This window comes from Cricetulus griseus, chromosome 4, assembly GCF_003668045.3.
Source record: "Cricetulus griseus strain 17A/GY chromosome 4, alternate assembly CriGri-PICRH-1.0, whole genome shotgun sequence".
NCBI classification, from domain to species: Eukaryota; Metazoa; Chordata; class Mammalia; order Rodentia; family Cricetidae; genus Cricetulus; species Cricetulus griseus.
This window is the reverse complement of record NC_048597.1, coordinates 76,064,457-76,083,671: the sequence shown is the minus strand read 5'-3', so window position 1 is coordinate 76,083,671 and position 19,215 is coordinate 76,064,457. Positions and strand designations below refer to the sequence as shown.

At 51.4% G+C, this 19,215-nt stretch overlaps 2 protein-coding genes across 4 annotated transcripts in view; one reads left to right on the top strand and one right to left on the bottom strand.

The window, feature by feature from the left end:
- Positions 1-19,215, top strand: part of CUNH7orf50 (chromosome unknown C7orf50 homolog) — a 106,023-nt gene that overhangs the window by 41,125 nt on the left and 45,683 nt on the right. The window contains exon 2 of one of the 3 annotated variants that reach the window (XM_035444781.1): positions 15,426-16,232. The exons of the other annotated variants lie outside the window; for them this stretch is intronic. Within the exon in view, the coding sequence (XP_035300672.1) occupies positions 16,098-16,232 (135 nt within the window). The 5' untranslated portion in view covers positions 15,426-16,097. The remainder of the gene's footprint in view (positions 1-15,425; positions 16,233-19,215) is intronic. 3 annotated transcript variants of the gene reach the window in all.
- Positions 6,913-15,611, bottom strand: LOC103164145. The gene is given in 3 exon segments (XM_027413480.2): positions 6,913-7,934; positions 15,055-15,063; positions 15,542-15,611. Coding segments are annotated over 3 exon segments (1,101 nt in total).

Sequence of the window (19,215 nt, the reverse complement as noted above, 5' to 3'; positions counted from 1 at the left end):
AAGCCCCGACTACTGTTCTTTTTTTTTTTTCTCATTTGAGCTGCAAGATAAAGAGCCCATCCGACCCCCTTACCAAATCAAGATGATGTCAACATTAAAAAACGCCTGCGACACCATCTTGAAAGAAACAGATCATGAGAAAACACAGCTTCCTTTTGAATTAAATAAATAAAACAGAAACCCAAACCTTGAAATAGCCAAGGCGTGCCACTTAAAAATAGCTGCTCCCTTAAAAATTCCCCAGTCTTGCAAGCCCATGCTTAGGGTTCCATGGTGCTGGAATGGCAAGAGGGCCTTTGTTGCCTCCTGGGTTCCTGAGGAGTCCCCTGGGGTTCTCTGACATCTTGCACAGGTGCATGACTGGCAGCTGAAGTGTTGGGGGAGCATCCTACTCAGAGCCCAGCCTTCCCTTTAACATACCAGGTAATCACATCCTATGACTAGCACTTGACCTATGTCATCATGACAGGACCCAGGCAGAAGGGATCTCTGCCTTCTAGCCTCCTTAGATTTTAGTGTGGATAAAGATGAGAGACCTTGGAGAAGATTCTGTGACTATAGTGGTTAGTCTGTTGTTTATGAGGGCTTCCTCCATACTCTCCTGCAGTGCTCTACAATAGTCTCAAGGAGCACCCCTTTCAGAGCCGGGCTGCCTCTGCCCTTGGTTTCTTGACAGAGGACAGAGCCTGAGGGACACAGTTTGAGCATTTGCAGCAGAAGGCAGGGCTGGAGGTTGAGTCTGGGCCAGGGTCTTCACCCTTGTACCAGCCATGTTCTTGTCCTTCCTATTCTGCTTGTCTCCACGTGAGTTGGATGTCTACATGGGTTTGGCATTATGTTTTGTGCCCGAGTCCACAGTTGTTTATAATGGCTTTGTGTCTGAGGAACTCACGCACCATGTGACTCAAGGCTAAAGGGAGGGAAATGAGAGGAAGTCCAGTGTGACAGGCTCATACCTGTTCAATGTATAGACAGTTTGGGGCCATATATGGGGACCAGGCACCAGTAAAATGAAGCCCTTTGCTTTTGCCTTCATAAACCCCTCACAGGAATGCCCTGCTACTCAGCACACAACCCTTCATCTTTTGAAGTTTCGGGTCAGGGTCCAGAGTGCCTCCAGGGGTCCCTACTCTCCCCCGCCCCCCACACACATATTTCTCTCTCTTGCTCTTCATGCCCACTTCCACAGCACCTCATGGGTCCAGGGTCACCTCTTGCCTGATAGTCAGAGCTCTCAGGGGACATGGCCTCAGAGTCTGAGTATGGCCAGTGTGCCGTAGTGCCCAGCTCCCTTCCCACTCCTCAGTGGTCACCTGGAGCATGGATATATGAGACAGTTCTGCAAAGGCCCTTTGACACTGCAGTTGTCTACAACTGTGTTGGACTGTTCATAGCTATCCTGGGACACATGTGGCCCATGACTGCAGGTTGGACACACAGGTGTTGTTAGCCTTTCTGCTTTCTTCAGGGTAAGGCCGGTGGCTTCCTTTTATCACTGAGGCCTCCTTACTTCTTAGTCTTGTTAGGAACCCAGTGTGATAGCCTTTTTTTTTTGAGTCAGCCGTTGATGCTCTTGGCTCTTCTGGTCTTTCTTGGGAGATGGCCTGCCAATCAAAATCATTTGTAGGATTGCTTGCATGATTTGGTTTGCACCTCAAGTGTCAAGCCATGCATGTTGGGAAGCATAGTACAAAGCTTGGAGAAATTTGCCCATGTGTTTTCCACTCTGCAACATTTGTGCATTTTGTATACACGTGTAGGTGTTTATGTATGCACATGCACATGTGTGGGGAAGCCAGAGACCAATGTCCACCATCTCTTTCAGTCACTGCGCATCTTCTTTTTTGAGATGGGATCTCTCAATGAACCTGGGGCTTGCTGATTCAGCTAGGCCAGCCAGTGAGTTACAGGGATCCTCCAGTATCCATTCCCAGCATGGGGATTATACTTACCTGATGCTGCACATGACTTTTTGTTATTTGCTTGCTTCAAGACGGGGGGTGGGGGGGGTGGGGGGGTTCTCTGTGTAGCCCACTATCCTGGAACTCGCTCTGCAGATCAGGCTGGCTTCAAATTCAGGGATTCGCCTTCCTTTGCATCCCAAGTGCTGGGATTAAAGGCATGCGCCACCACCATCCTATATAGATGTTAGGGGCCTGAAGTCAGGTTCTCATGCGTCTTTACCAACATCTCCCCAGACCCAATATGTGCATTTTCTCTAAAGGTCCAGACTCAGGGGAGGCAGGGAGCCCAGCCCCTGCCTGGAGATGTCACTGGCTTCTAACTCTGCAGCACAAGCGCTTCATGACAGTTAATACTCAACTTAAATATGTAAGTGTTCAGTAGGTCGAGAGGCTGGCATCTTCTTCATAAAGGAAGAACCAGAGCTGGAGAGGTCGGGCACAGGAGACAGGTGCCCTGTCTGCCCACTCCAGCCTGCCGAGGCTGTTTTGTCAGGGTCAGTGCAGGGCTGTGACTCACTCTCCCCAACTCCTGAGCCTTCCCTCTTCTTGTGGAAGCGAGCACCTGGTCCTGTGAGGTTCAGGAGGCCTCCTACAGATAGGCATCCCATGTGCACACTGCAGGTGCCGTCTAGGTCGATCTGGGGCTGTTCCCAGAAAAAGCCAGTTCAGTAGCCTTATCTTCCAATGTGGGAAAGAATTTACAGCCCCAGGAGAATGTCATATCCCTGCCCTGCAGCTGCTACCTAACCCCCACCCCAGCACTCAGAACACACAGCCTTGTGCCTGTAGGGAGCTGATCAGTAGCTTCACAGTGTTGACAGCTGGGCCCCTTCCTTGGTTGCTGGGAGCATTCTGTTTGCTTCCTTTGATTCCTGGAGAGTGTTGACAACCAGAAGTGAATGTGCACAGCTCCGAGTGCAGATGGGGGTGGAGGGAGTCCTGAGTGCTATTCAGAGAGACCACTGACCCTGGGGAGTGATAGTGGAGCGAGGCTCTGAAAGGAGTGGTGGAGATGGGTCCTTGTTAACACACATAAGCCCTTTTTTAGCCAAGGGAGGCCTGGACCCTAGGGCTCTCCACACCCCATGATCAGTTCCAAGATTCCTTTTCAACATGGAGGTTTCCTGCGTCCTTGCCCTGGATCAGAGCATCCAGAGCTGCATTCTGAGGGGTCCCCTTGGCTCTCTTTTGCTCTAGATGGTCCTCTTGGCTTCTCAGGTAGAAAGACCTTTCCTTGCTCTTAGAAATTATCAGAAAGTTATGATGTAATGGATATACGGCCATGTCAAGAGACAGAGGCAAAACCCAGTGGGCTTAACTCTAGGCCCTAAATCTAGGGCCTGCTAGGGGGACTTTGGCTCAGTATCTTCCCCACAGGGCCCTGGTGCAGAGCCTGTGGCTTCTTGCTGCTACAGCAATGGAGCCCCTCCCCTAATCACTGGAACCCCTCCCCTAATCAGATCTCAGTGTTTTTAATTTTTTGCCCCCTTCTGCTCCACTTATGTCGTTCTTGTTGCTGTGGTTTGTTTTGTATTTAAGACAGGGTCTTCATATGTAGCCCAGGCTGGTCTTGGAGTCATGATCCTTTTAGCTGAGCCTGTGAGTGGTGGTGCTCACAGTGGAAAGCCTGCCTTTTTAAAATACAAAGGTCCAGGTTTGGAGAGAGAATACAGTAAAATACTTTCTAGGAAAACCTGAGTTTGATCCCTAGAACCCATGCACAAAAATCAGGTGCGACTGGGTGTATTTCTTGCTTGCATAGCTGCTTGCATTGCAGCCAGAAGGAGGTGGCTTGGTTCTCCTGGAACTTTTTTTTTTTTTTTTTAAGATTTATTTATTTATTATGTACACCGTTTTCAGTCTGCATGTATCCCTGCAAGCCAGAAGAGGGCACAAGATCTCATTACATATGGTTGCGAGCCACCATGTGGTTGTTGGGAATTGAACTCAGGACCTCTGGAAGAGCAGCCAGTGCTCTTAACCTCTGAGCCATCTCTCCAGCCCCCGCCCCTGGAACTTTTTAAAGTCGGGTGTGGTGACCTGTAATTGTAGTCTAGGTGCTGAGGTGGCACAGACAATGGGTCCCTAGGGCTCACAGGGCAGCCAGTCTAGCCTAATAGGCTAATTTCAAGGGGGAATGGGATGGAGAGATGGATCAGAGAGGTTAAGAACACTGGTGCTCTTTCAGATAACCCAGGTTCAATCCCCAGCACCCACATGGCCACTCACAACTATCTGTGGTTCTGAGGAGCCTGCTCCCTCTTCTGGCCTCCTCAGGTACTGCACACATACGATGCACAGCCACTCATGCAGGCAAAACACCCCTATGCAGAAAATAAAGCTAAGCAAATCTTAAAAAAAAAAAAAAAAAAAAAAAAAAAAGGTGTATAGTTCCTGAGAAATGACATTGAAGTTGTCTCCTGGTCTACACACTACGGCTTCTACTTGAGAGGCACCAATGCAATTTCAGACTTTATGGTCAGGTTTTTAAATATACTCCCTGCCTGGAATGCTCAGGAGCTCAGAGAATTGAGAGCTGCAGCTTGTCCTGTTCCTTGCTCCTGTCCTGAGACCCACTGCTCCCAGTAGCCTGAGTACACAGAGGGTTTTGCTTTTGTTTTGCCACCTCTTTTCTTCTGAGCCATGTGCTGTGGGCATCCATCACGGCAGGTATTTATAAATTAACTTAGCGGCTTCTACATCTGCCATGATGTGAACATGAAGGAACTGACCATGAAGCACTACAGACAGCCAAAAGTAGTAGATGACTATGCGATCCCAGGAGGACCCGCTGTGCAGAATTCAGTCCTGACAGGGCAATACTCTTGCACTTACCAGCTTCCGCCTGAGGCATCCTCTGGCCCGCAGCACAGAAAGGAGCTCTGAGATGAGCAGGACAGGCTAGGTCAGTGGAGGGGACAGAGACCAGGTTTCTGGAAGGTGAGTGAGTCGGTATTGCTGGGATATGGTACTTGGAGAATAGGGTGCCACATGGAGAAAGCACCCCAGAACCTGCATGGTAGTCAGCTCAACTCTGGCTACATTGAATGTTAAGTGGAGTGAGGGTGTACAAGGCTGGTCCAGGGGCAGCTGATGGCTGGTGTGTGCTGAGCCAATCCCAGAGCTGCCAGAGGGCTAGTTAGTGTCCTCCCCAGCCAGAGGACAGAGATGTCTTGGAATGTGGATGTTTAGTCAGTTTTTCTTTGCTGTGACAGCATAGCTAAGACTGGGTACTTCATAAAGTAGGGTGGTTTTGTAGCTCAGTTTCAGAGGTTAGAAATCCAAGGTTAGATAACCCTGCAGTTTAGTCCCTGCGAAACCCTTCCTGTTTTCTACCATAGTGGATGGAATTCTGGTAGGGGCAGATGGAAGTTATGGCTGGAGTGGTGAGAGCTGATGGGATCATGGTGGGGGTAGATGGGATTATGGTGTGAATGGGTGGGGTCATGGTGGGAATGGATGGGATCATGGAAGGAGCTGATGGGATCATGGTAGGGGTGGATGGGATTATGGTGGGAATGGGTGGGATCCTGTTAGGAGCTGGTGGTGAGAGCACACTGGACATAGAGATCACATGTTGAGACAGGAAGGCAGAAAGAGGCCAGGGAGGGGCCTACGATCTTTGCCCACTGGGCCTCCCCTCTTAACGATCCCTAAGGAAACCACACTGGTGACCAAGATTCCAACATTGGATATGCTGGAGCTCTCAGCAGCTACCTGGGTACCTGCCAGATCTCAGTGTTTTAGTACAGTCCTGAGTGACACCATTGTCACTGGATGGAAACCAGCTGTATCAGTGACCTTCCACTTATGAGTGATATTCTCAACACTCCAGTGATGGTGATGGATTTTTAAAAGATTTATTTGTATTCTTTTAAGTTGTGGGGTGGAGAGCAGGGGCGGGTATGTGCATATGATTGCAGGTGCCCAAGGAGGATAGCATTGGAGCCCCCTGGAGTTGGAGGACAGGCTCCTGTGAGCCACCGGGTGTGGCTCCTGGGAACTGACACAGGTCCTCTGCAAGAACACTGCATTCTTGACTGCTGGGCCATCTCTCTAGCCCCAGTTTTCACAGATTTTTTTTTTAAAAAGGCAAACCTAAAGGAGTTGGGTTTTTTTTGTTTTTTGGTTTTTTTTTTTTTTTTTTTTTTTTTTTTTTTTTCAGAAATTCTGTTGCCCAGATTCTCTGGCGGTTGAAAGCTATGGCAACAGCTACATAGAAGCAGAATGTAATGTGGCCATCGAGTAAATAAGTACTCGATGTGGATGTACTCAGGAATGGCGACACAGCTGTAGTCCCTGCACTCAGGAGCCCGAGGCAGGAGGGTCAGGAGTCAAGGCTAGCCTAGGCTGTATGGAGTGAGATCCTGTCTCAAGAAACAAAAAAGCGGGGCTGGAGAGATGGCTCAGTGGTTAAGACCACTGGCTGCTCTTCCAGAAGACCCTGGTTCAATTCCCTGCACCCACATGGCAGGTCACAACTGTCTGTTACTCCAGTGACAGGGGATCTAAAACTCTCATATAGAGATACATGCAAGCAAAATGCCAATGCACATAAGATAAAAATAATTAAAAAAAAAAAAAAGAAAGAAAAACGTTACATGAGTGCTGTGTTTATTTACATGATGCCCTTCCTGTGTCGTTGGACTGGGCTATGGAATGGAGGATGGCCACTAGCAGGCAAGGTAGTCACACGTGGCCATTATAGTCAGGACACCCTCCAGCAGACCAGACCCGTGGTCTCTGGTCAGCCTCTGTACCCATGCCATTATGTCCTTGACCTGAATGTTCCTCAAGGTGGGAAGAGAAACTGTCTTGATTTGCATAAGTTGAGGTGAACGCAGGCAAACTTGTGTTCATTAAGCACCATTCAGACAGAACACACGAACCCTGCCCAAGCTCCCAGGAAAGTCACTTCCCTGAACACCAGGAAGGGTTGTGGCTTGTGTCAGCAGGCAGGCCCTGTCTCGCCCCCTACTCTACTCAAGGGCATGCTATTGTCCGTCCCACGTCTGCATCTCTGTGTGAGGCGCCCAAGGAGGCCCAGCAACCTGATCCTACACGGTGTGTGGAGGAGGAGAGTGGCCACCAAGTTGATGCAACTCTCTCCAGACAGGGCCAGCTCAGCGAGGTTCATGAGCAGCTCATCCCTGGGGGAGCCCACATCCTGCCGAAGCTTCAGCTGGGCCCGATGCAGGAGGACCGCATTGAAGAAGAGTCTACAGGCAAACATGTTGAGAGCTATGGCCAGTACCACCCAGCGCTCAGAGTCTGAGTCTGTGTCAGAGTCTGTCGTATCAGGAGCCGCCCGGCAGGCTGGTTGTGTAGCGTGCAGGAGGAAGAGAACCATCTGGAAGCTCAAGGCAAGTGCGAAGCCCAGGCTGAACTTGACAATCTCGTATTCGGGCCATGCAGCCAGTGGATCCACCTGGCACATGGTGGTTGCATGCAATGCCCCAGATGTGCCCAGCATGGACACCACGATCAGCGAGCTACACACAGCACAGCCCCCTATGGCAGCTAGGCTTGCCACAGGCCTCATCAAGAGCTGGTAGCCCGAGGAGACTGGCAGAAAAGATGGGACAAGCATGGCCACCTGCAGGTACTGGGCAGTAAAGTAGCAGATGTTGGAGAAGAATGAGAGTGCCGCACAGCCCAGGTTTGTCGTGGACATGTAGTCAGGCCGGCCAGCAGCATTGAGGGACAGTAGAGTCACCAAGATGCTAGTGACTGTGAGGCCTGCAAGGAGCCTGTCCAGCACCTTCAGCCTAGTGCGGTCTCGGATGAACACGCTCAGATTGAAGAGCCCCGTCACTAGGCTCAATGGGACACACAGTGCTACATACACATGCATGCACCTAGAAATGATGCTCTGTGCTGCAATGACATCCTCCACATCTGGGGACACATGGCTAGGGTAGCGGATCCAGGACATGTTGTGACGGTCCATCTTCAGGAGAGCTGTCAGACCTGCAACAGAAGCACATGCCGTGTGGCCATGTTGCTGATCCAGTGAGGGACACCTGTGCTTCTAGTGGGTGCCCAGTGCCAGCCTCTGAACGGAGAAGGATGTCAGGGCCCAGTCTTGGTGTCAAGAGCAAAGGACTCAGGTTCAGAGTCTCCAATGAGCCTGGTGCTAAAAGGTACGGGATGAATCAAGAGAAGCCCCAGGCACCCTCACTGCTGACCCACACAAGGACCCCCCTGTTGCTCAGCAGCTAACAATGGCCTTTGAGCATGGCTCTTGGCAGTGGCCTGTCTCCCATGAAGGGTTCAGTTGGCTATTTCCTGAGAACAGGCTTTAGGGACCGTAGCACTGAGTCACCAGCACTTGCCATTGCTGGGGACAGGCATGGCTTTGCATTTGAGACTCTGCAACATTCTAGAAGATTCTGGCTAGTTTTGACCTTTGTAGGGACTTTTTTTCTAGGAACTGGGGTGCCATGTTATAGGGGCTGGGATGTTGTGAGAGCTCCCTGGGATGGTCAGGCCTCCTGCCCTATTGGCCAGAAATCACTCAGTAGCTGTAAATTCCTTGGCTGGGCTTTAAATAAGGACACTGACAAACCCAGCCTTTGCCGGCCCATCGCTGGTAAATGAAATAATTTTGTTTCCATACAAATGGCCCCCTCCTGCCTTTAAAATGTAACTAAATACTAGTGGAGGCTAGGAAATAGTACTGCTGTTTACTTAAAGGAAATTGAGGGTGATAAAACTGGAGCCGTAATTTTAAGAGGATTCCTGAAGGCTGGCCTAGTTCCAAAGCCAGATTTTGTTTGCTCTGAAGATGGACCACATGTCTGGTGTGCGTGCGTGTGTGTGTGTGTGTGTGTGTGTGTGTGTGTGTGTGTGTGTGTGTTCCCATGCATGCATGAGTGCAGGTGCCTGAGGAGACCAGAATGGGGGGATGGCGGGATGGCATTGATCCCTTGGAACTAGGGTCATTCAGGTCCTCTGGAAAAGCAGCAAGCATTGCCAACCACTGAACCGGCCCCAAGTTCTTTGTTTTTATAATTTTTTATTGTTAAAGTTTTTGAATTGGGGGCTGGAGAGATGGCTCAGTGGTTAAGAGCACTAGCTGGTGGTCTTCCAAGAGGTCCTGAGTTCAGTTCCCAGCAACCACATGGTGGCTCACAACCATCTGTAATGAGATCTGGTGCCCTCTTCTGGCCTGCAAGCAAAACCTTGTATATTTAATAGATAAATAAATAAAAATTTTAAGGAAGTTTTTGAATTATTGTTATTTTCATTTTATGTGTATGATTGTTTTGCCTGCATGCATATTTGTGTACTGTGTGTGGGCTTGGTGCCCACTGGGGTCAGAAGAGGATGTCGGATCCCCTGGGACTGAAGTTACAAACGATTATGAGCCACCATGTGAGTGCTGGGAATTGAACCAAGGTCCTCTAGAAGAGCAGCCAGTGCTCTTAAACCACCAAGCCATCTCTTCAGCCCCTGTAAATGTTTTTTTTAAAACTAATTTTGAGCATTTCACCATGTACGCTATTATAGACTCAGGAGTTGAGGCCAGCCTCTGTCTGTCCTCAAGCCTCTGGGATTCTGTCTGGACTTATGGGTCCCGTCCCAGTCGTCAGCACATGCACTGAGTGCTGCCATCCTGATCACCCCATCACCCTTCAGACCTGGGTATCCCGAGCAGCAGCAAGGTGGCCATTCTTGGCCCTGTGACGCCACACTGGACTTGACTTTGATGAGTCTGAGATGTGTTGGGATGTTTACAGTGCCGCCGCTGACCAGCCTTTGCTACTCCCCATGGGCCTATGGACTCTCCTCATCCTATCTATCTCTTTCAGTCTGAAAAGACACAGCAGTGGTTGTGATGGCTTCCAGCTGCCAGTGCTTATGGAGCCAGCGGTGTGGAAATGAAGAGTCATGGCCAGCTCGGGAGGAAGCAATTTGAAGTCTGTCTTGTCAGGTGGAATGGGAAGTTGTCTTGTGATCTCTGACCACGGTCAGGAAGCAGAGCTGCTGAGCAGACATCTGATGTATCTGCAGCTACTCCATGCCTCGTGTGTGCAGTGTGCTACAGTGTGTGTCTGCGGCCATCCATCACCAAGGGCCCCTGTGGCTGGCAGCAGTAAGCTCTACCTCTATCTGGCTATGGCCTGCCTCTGGTTTTCAGGCAGGGGACCAGGACACTATCTGCCCTTGCTCCTGTGAGACTGTGTGCTTTCATCCATAGGAAGGAGCCTGCAGGCTGCCACTGGAGGGACCTCATTCAGGTCCCAAATGCTTTAGCCAGGGCTCCATCACCTCAGTTCTTGGGTCTCAGCATTCTAGTTGTACTGGAAACCAGCTGGGAATGTGAGAGAAAGGGATGGGTTCCTGAGAGGAGACACTGGTTCAGCCACGCCTGGGGGTGGATTCCTGTACCTGACCTTGCTCAAGTTGAGGGTTTCACAGAAGTGCCATCCTGTGCTTTTGTCTCTTGAGAGTGGGTGGAGGGCTGGAGAGATGACTCAGAGGTTAAGAGCACTGGCTGCTCTCCAGAGGTCCTGAGTTCAATTCCCAGCAACCACATGGTGGCTCACAGTCATCCATTATGAGATCTGTGCCCCTTTCTGGCTTGCAGAGAGGGATACATACAAGCAGAGCACTGCACACACAATAAATAAATAAATAAATGCAGAGCACTGCACACACAATAAATAAATAAATAAATAGATAAATAAATAAATAAATAAATAAATAAATCTTGAGTTGGGGGGATGGAAACCAGTGCAGACTAGGTGAGCTTGTCTCCCTCCCCAGTTCTGTCATGCAGAGGCCAGCCAAGAGACTTTTACTTCATGCAGCATGACTTCCCTGTGCACAACACCCCCTGGCACATCTTAATGCCCTGCTACCATCTGCAGCCCTGACTTTTTTAAGGTAAGGAGGGTCTATCCCTTCCTGGGAGCCCAGGGTCACATGCTTCCAGACTGAGTGAGCACCTTGTCTATCCATGGGACCACCTGGTGCCTTTACCAACATATCCTACCTGACATGGCCACTGAAGCCCTCTGCTGTCAAACCTTCCACAAAACACCCTTCGCCACCCAGCCTTCTGCCCCCTCTCCTAGCACTTTGTCCGGGGCTTCTCGGGAGTTCCTCAACTCCCCTTCCTCCGCAGTCAACCCCAAGCTGGTTGGAAAGAGCGTGAGAGAGGCAGCGGGGCTACACAGGGAAGCCAGCCTGAGCTTGGCTGCCAGTGATCTCTCATCGGGTAATGCTGCACACTAGTGGGTACTCTGCAGTGCTTGTGTCTGATAATGCACTTGAACCTCAGTTCATATGTGTGGTAGGACAGCCTTGTCCTGCCTCTATTTGCCTGGGTCAGCCTGGGGGACGAGATCTGAGCCTAGTGTTGCTGGAAGCTTGAGCCTCTTCTCAAGATCATTTTAAAGAATCCGTAGAAATGACACACACTTCTTGGCAAGCACCACCTTGGATCTGGTCACAGCCCTTTGACACAGCTCCCTCACTGACTGCCGTTGGCCCTCAGCCCCAGCAGCCATTTGTCTGCTTTATCTCCTGCAACTTCGACGTTCCCAGATTAGCACATGGTAGGTCTTTGTGGTACCTTTGGGTCTCGCTTCCTTGTACACATAAAGGGCCTGTCTCTCTGGCACTGTGTGTCCTGGTTGTCACTGCCTGCCCGCTAGTAGTTCCTTCCTGTCACTAAGAAGTCCGAACAGTGTTAGACAGCCGCTCTTCCACAGCTGCTCTCAGCCCTCCAGTACAAACACTTTCTTTTTTTCTGGGCACATATCTGATAGCAACATAGCTAGCTCTAGGGTCAGTTGAGGCCGCCAGTCTTCCAGGGTAGCAGCGCCATCCTAGATTCCTACCACAGCCCAACCTAGCTTCTTAGAGAATCCAGAATGCCACAGAAGAGGGACAGACACTCCATGAACGCATTTCAGTCTGAGAACCTGGGGCCTTGGGAGCTCTGCAGAAGGGCTGCCAAGGTCAGCCCTGTGTCCCTTGGGAGCTCCCCAAGGCTAGCGTCTGAGAATGCTGTGTTCCTGCAATGGCTCTTGGCCACCACTCTGTAAATAGCCCTTCCGAATGGTTCCTGTTAGTGTGGCCCCCCCACCCGGCACTGCTTAGATGGGGAAAGCAGGGTGGGCACAGCCTAGGGCATTTCCCAAAGGCCATGAGAGCGCTTCCCAAGCTCTTCCCACATGGGCACAATGCTCTCACAGACCCTCCCAAGCCACACTTGCAGATCTTTGCAGCAGGACTCGCAAGTTCTGCACAGATATGGCATAAATGTGTGAGATTCTATTGTATGACCCACAGGTGGCATGGGTCTTAGGTGTGTGGTACAGCAGGTAAAGTGGCTTTGGCATACTAGGCTGAGCCACAGGCCACATAAGGACTTGCCAGCTCCCCACTACCTCCACAGTTCCGTCAGTCTCAGAGTGAGTCTTTTGAGGATTCACAGGTTTGCTGTAATGCCTCACAGATTGCCAGCCAAGGGCATGGGAGGCCTGTGAACACAGTAGGTGAGATTTCAGAGGTGGACAGTGGGTTGGGGAGCTGGGTCCAGAGCTGCCCTGGGAGATGGGTTTCTGTGCCCAACCTAAAGTGCTCCATCCACCCTGCAGCCCTATCTCCCCCTCTCCCTTCAACTGCCGCCGCCGCCTCCTTCATTCTAGGGCCTCTTGGACTTGGCTCTGTAAATGTTTCCATCCCCATCTCCTGCCCTGCAGACCGGGGCGGACCCGCTGGTGAGTCATTGTGTCTGCTTCACACACATGGCCTGATGTCCCACTCCGGCCCCTAGCCAACCCTCTGCTCCTTGGAGGGGAGCTTGGACTGACATCACAGTGGTATGTAGGGCCAGCTAGGGGCCACCAGACTCACTGGCTGTCACAGTGAACAGTGCAGGCCTGTCTGTCTGTCTGTCTGTCCTTGATTGTTCCCAAGGCTATCTGTTTCTAAACATCTATTTAGGAATTGGGAAAATTACCTTCATTAAGATAAGGATGAGGGCTGGAGAGATGGCACAGTGGTTAAGAGCACTGGCTGCTCTTCCAGAGGACCTGAGTTCAATTCCCAGCAACCACATGGTGGCTTACAACCATTTATAATGAGATCTGGTGCCCTCTTCTGGCCTGAAGGCATATATGCAGAAAGAATGCTATATACATAATAAACAAATAAATCTTTAAAAAAAAAAAAAAAGGTAAGGATGAGCAGTTTCCTGTTTGCTTTTCTCGAGTTTTGCAGATAAGGTACATGTGCCTTTTGTCTCATGTAGATGTGTGTACGTGTGCGTACACACCAGGCACATGAACATGCCAACATGCATGCAATGTATGTATGCCTATGCACATACCAGACACACCCTGACATGTAGGTGTGTGTGCACGCACAGGCACATCTCTACAAACAGGCATACATGTGAAGATGCTTGGACACACACCCAACACAAACTGTGTGTACACATGTGCACATACACACAGACACTGGCCTCCAGGAGCTTCAGCACTCCTCCTGGCCCCCATGTGCTGTGGGCCAGATGGGCACTCCAGTCTAGTGGCCAATGGCCCAGCTGGGCAGAGCTGCCTGACCTTTCATGGGCTCCGTGCTTCCTGCAGAGTGGGAGCTTCATGGGCCTGTGGGTTAGAAGGCAGAACCTTCCCGTGAGGTCAGACCGAGGCAGTAGGTCTCCTAGCATCCCCTTCAACCTTCTTTCCAGGAACCCAAGCACACTCCTTCCCTGGCAGCATATTAAATGGGCTATTTAAGGCCTGTGTGTTTTCTCAGCTTCCCCCTCCAGGAGGACCAGAGATGAGAGTGGATGGACCCAGAGAGGGTGAGACCAGGACTCTGGGAAGTTTCTGCATTTGCTGGTTGTCTGCCACCCTCTGCCTTACATATTGCTGTGTGAGTGGCACCTTTCCCACAAGGCTGAGCTTGGGGAGTGCTGAGGAGCAGGCTCACTTTTAAATCCCTGTTCAGGACTGGTGGTACTGGCCCTGGCACTGGAGCTGACCGTCCCTGTCACCAGGTGCCATGTGCCACCTGAGGCCCTCTGCGGTCTTGAGATCCAGTAGCTTAACCAGCAACTCGGGGCCATTGGGTAGAAATCCACATGATGCCTGTGGTTAGAGTGGGCAATCCAGAGTTTCCCCCAAAGCAAGATTTGCCCCAGCTACCAAGCAAGAGATGGAACCTTCATGAGTTGGGCTGCCTGGAGGGAGGGCGGAGCTGAATTAGTTCAGAGGACACCAGAAGAGGTGTTTGGTATTTTGTGGCTTTCTGTAGTATTGTTTCAGTCACTGTCAGTTCTGTGAGGATGTGCACAGCCACTGAGGAGGGTGCCTTCATACTGCAGTGGCAGGATGGGGGTGGGGACAGGACACACATGATCAGACCCTTTCCCTGCCCCCTGCCACATCTGGTACCCCAGCAGTGACAGCAAGAGGGGATGGTGCCACGGTGGCAAGGACTTCTGAGAGTAAAACTGATGGGTTCTCTCTGCAGCCTGCCCTCCATGGCACCTCCCTGTTGGTCCTTCTTCCAGCTACAGGTCTTCCTGGCTCTTTTGGCCAGCTGTTTATTCTAGGTCTTGATGGCATCCTGCCTGAGCCAGGTGTGAGCAAGAGGAAAGCCTCTGGCTAGCCAGAGCCAAGCAGGTGAGCCCCAGAAGAGGGGATAGGAGGACAGTGGTGCACTTGACCTGGTCAGCTTCCCTAGGAGGGGCAGAGGCTTCATGCCTCGTGTTATTTCAGATGGAGCAGATATTTATTTGTCTCTGGTGGCCCAGTGAGCCATCGGCACCACAGCGGTGTCCCCATGTGTCTGCAGGGTTCACCTTCAAGGCTGTGGTCTTGGGTCCACTGACCGACCTCAAGGAGGCACTGCAGAGCACCGCTGGGAGAGTCGTAATGGAGGTCTTAGCTAAGAAATGAGCTGAACTCACTTGGCAAGACATCCAACTAGTGGCTGTCCTTGCCTTGGCTCACAGGGACACGTGTGAGAGATTCATACTAACCCACCTGAGAACAAAGCCCACCTTGTGCAGAGGTGGTAAGCCTGATGGCCCAGTTTCCAAAGGCTCCCTCTCAGCCCCTGCCAGTCCCCACTATCTGCAGTCAAGCCAAAAGAGTTCTCTGTTTTCAGGTTTCCTGCCCCGTGCAAACACACATTCCAGATGTGCCCACTATAGAACAGTCTTTGTGTTCTGCCACACCAGCCTCTCTCCATCCTACCCACCCCCTTGATGAAAATCCTCCCGTGGTGATCAGCCAGACTGCCCTGCCGACATGGGCTGTGCTTTCTGACCATCCTCGGACCTTTCCCTGTTTCTCTGGGAGCTGACCAGAGCCACCATGAACCCTTCCTTCAGGAAGACGCTGGTTCGCCATATCACAGGCTAGAGTTTTCTTTTACTTAACAGAACTGACCTGTACCATAAAGAAATTAATTCTCACAAACTTCCCATAGCTGTGAACAGCCCCCTGGGCGAATTCACTGGTAAGCCAGAGGCAGGAGGACAAACTGAGTTGGCCGGGCTGCTACCTCCCCAGGACATAAAAAAAAAGTGCTCACCTGTGCCAGGCCCTGGGGTCCACACAAGACTTCGTCAGCAGCTGGGGGCTATTGTGAGGTTGGGGCATGCTGTCTGTTCATCCAGCTTTCCCTCCATTGCTGCACACTTGCCAAAGACAGGCTGGCACAGACGCCCACAATTCCTAAGGAAAAACAGGATTCGACCTGGAGTCATCCAAACCACACACTGTGTTTAGGCGGGCTATGGTTGGACCATGTGACCTAGAAGAATCCAAATGGACCTATGTCTGAGGTGGAGGAGTGACGTGTATGTGGGTGAGGGTTTCCAGAGCCTTCTTGAAGAAGTGTGCTGGCCACTCGCAGAAGGTTCCTCCCAGAAGGCAAAGACATTTACAACCTAAAATAAGAGCTGAAGCCCCACCCAGTCAGGGAAAGTCCTCCCAACCAGAGGAAACCAGCGCCTGGAACCTTGCCACATGGATGAGGGTCTGGCCACTCTGTCCGTGAAACAGGGTGACTCAGGACAGTGGACACTCTAGCCTGGATGGCAGGTAACACTGTGCACCCCTTACTACCCAGCCCACCAATAGCCAAAGCTGCACCTTGATGCCAGAAGGCATGTCCGCTTGCTGGTGTCCAGCATCTTCTCCACCAGGCCTTGCCCAGGATGCCATGATGCTGGCTGGGAGGAGTCCTGAGCAGAGCCACCAAGTTCTGAAGGGAGAGCTTCAGCCAATGGAGGTAAACAGTATTGGGAACACTTTAAAACCGTAGAATGCCGTGGTCTTTACCTGCGCTCCCACCCTGATGTATGCACCCTTTTGCAGCTTACCTCACGTTACAGGCTGTTTACGTTGCATCAGCCCCAAGCTGTGGTACTGGTCTCAGGTACTTCCTTCAGCCTCCTGAGAACTGTGGGAGAGCCATCCCAGAGCCGTTGCCTGGGCCTCTGGGTAGTTCCTGTGGGGCCCACTGCTGTCTGACTTGAAGAGGGTTTAGAAAGCCATTGACTGGGCACCTGGATTCCTCTTTAGTGCATTTTCAGCCCTGGATGCCAGCTACTGCCCCAGGGAGGAAGGATCTGGCTCTAGTGGGAGAGAAGTCTGAGGAGGCCCTAATGGCCGAGGAGGCCTCCCTCCAGGACAGTCACTGCACCCTCCCTTGTCCCCTTCCTGCTTGATATGTGAAAGTAGCTCTCAACCCACATCCGCTGCGTCAGCCTCTTGTGTGTTCCCTTCCTGGTCATGAGTTCAGTATGGTACTATTCAGCTCATAGACTCTAAGGCTGGTGGGGCTACCACTGTCCACTGCTTTGTCTTGAGGTCATATCTGGTACTTCCGTATTTGACCCCAATTCTCTGTATGGCACTGATTGTGTCTTTGACAGTTCTGTAAAACCCTATGTATCTCTCATGAGAATGGTCTCTGAGTGAACACTGGCCCTTTCCAGTGCCCCTTGCACACCAGGCTTCCATGTGAGGATGTGGCCTCCAGAGGCACGTGGGCTCACTCTCCAGCCTCCTATGCCTCACAGTGCTAGTGCCTGAGCCCTCCCCTAGCTACTAGGCAGGACATGAGGGGGGGATCCTGGGCTGATAACCCCCCTCCTTCCCAAATTCTGTTTACCTGCTCTGAAGCCTGCTGCTGTGCCCTCTAGCTGTCATATACCCTGTTCCCTGGTGAAAAGACAACCCTGTGTTGTCAGTCTTCTTCAACTTGTCACAGAGAGGTGCTTGGCAGCACCTCTGGGCCCAATGAGAGGAGCCCCTGGGGACAGGCAGTGGGACTAGAGGCTCTGCAACTCGGCTTGAGCTGAAGTGAGGTGGTGACTAGCCTGCCTCACTGTTAACAGCCTAGGCACTGGAACCTCACAGACACTGCAGAGCAGGCTTCTGGGCACAGACACCTCCCCCCAAGCCTCTACACCAAGGCCCTGCACGCCCTCCAATCCTGATGCTTCCTGCCTGACCCGTGCTGACCCACAGGCGTGGGACAACTGCTGTGGCTCTTCTCTCTGTACATTTGCTTTTGTGTGTTCTTTGGGGGCAGGCACCTTTCCTCCTGTGAGATGTGATGATAGCACCCATGCTCAGGTTGACTTTTGGGTGAGCTGACATCCCCAGAAGTGTGAAAGGAAAGTCAGTGGTTGTCACTGGGTGGTGCTGGGTGAACTGTGGTTCCCATGGGTGTTACAGGGCGCCAGCCATGACCCACCTCCTAGTCAGACTTCCATCCCAGCTCAATGACAGCTTCCTAGGAGTCACTTCTTTAGCTTATGACCCCTGCCTAAGCTTGTGATTGCCTGGTCCTGGGCTGTCAGCCACCAGAATGCTGGGCTGAACTTGTGCTCTGACCTGGCAATCAAATTCAGGAAGATATGGCCCCAGTCTGCGTGCTCATGCTGCTGTAAGCACTCAAGAAGATGTGGCCCCTGGATTGCATGCACATGCCGCGGTGGGAATTCAGAATTCAGGAAGATGTGGCCCCAGACTGCATGTTTATGCTGCCGTGGGAATACAGGAAGATGTGTCCCCAGATTGTGTGTTCATGCGGCTGTGCTCCTGACCTGCACAGCTCACAGCCCTGCCTCACCAGGAGCCCCCACTACCAACGGCATAGTCTTTTCTGGGTGGGAAGGAGGGGAAGGACACTGAAAGGTCTGCCTAGGGAAGGAAGGGGCAGTGGTAGATGTGGCTTCCTTCCCTCTGTCCCCTGCCATAGTGTAGTCCCTTCCAGCTGCCTCTACCCCAGTCTTCCCCTCCCATCATTTATGTTCATTTCCCCAACTGAGCCTGTGATGAGCATGGTGGCTACCTTCCTCTTTGTTCCCTCTATGAGGATACACCTTGTTTTTTGTTTGTTTGGTTGATCGTGTTTTTTGAGATAGGATCTCACTATGTAGCCCTGGCTGGCCTGGAACTCACCATGTAGACCAGGCTGGCCTCAAACTACCAGAGATACACCTGTCTCTGCCTTCTGAGATCTGGAATTAAAGGATACACTTGGATGTCGCTTGTACAATGTTCATCTGGCCACAGACCACAAATAGTCTGGGCAGCAAGGTGTCCCTGGGCTTCTCTGTCTGAACAGCTGCAGGTCCTCTGTACTGCACTGGGAGCTGGGGAGCTGGTGGTTGGGGGGAGGTAGTTCATAGGATGGCCCTCCTCTCAAAGACCCCAATAGCAGGCCATTCACACAACCAGATGGTGGAAGCAAGCAGAACGGCACACACGTCTGTCTGCACAGCCAGGCATCATCCATTCAGCATGAAGAGGAGTAAAGTTCTGACACACAGCAATGGGAGGCCCTCGAGACATCACACTCAGTGGGACAAGCAGGACACAAAATGCCACACACCTTATGTTTCACTTCAGAAGAGACAAAGCCCAGGGACAGAAAGCAGACAGGGCTACTCCGTGTCATTTCATACTGTGTCAACCGTGATGACTTTTCTGATCCTCTAGACTTTGCCACATCTTTACATTTTAAGCACAGCTTTAGTTGAGGTTTGTGTTATAATTCTAATGTTTTAGACATGTAGTTCAGTTATTTGGGGCACATGTGCAAGCCTGGGTGCTATCACCAGGCTCAAGTAGGAATGGTGTCAGATCTTGTAGCTAATTGGTGGCTCACCCCAACCCCTCTGAGCCCAGAGGCTGTTGCTATGTTGGTCTTGTATAGGGATGGGCAGGGGTCCCATACATCTGAGCTGCTGTGTGGCATC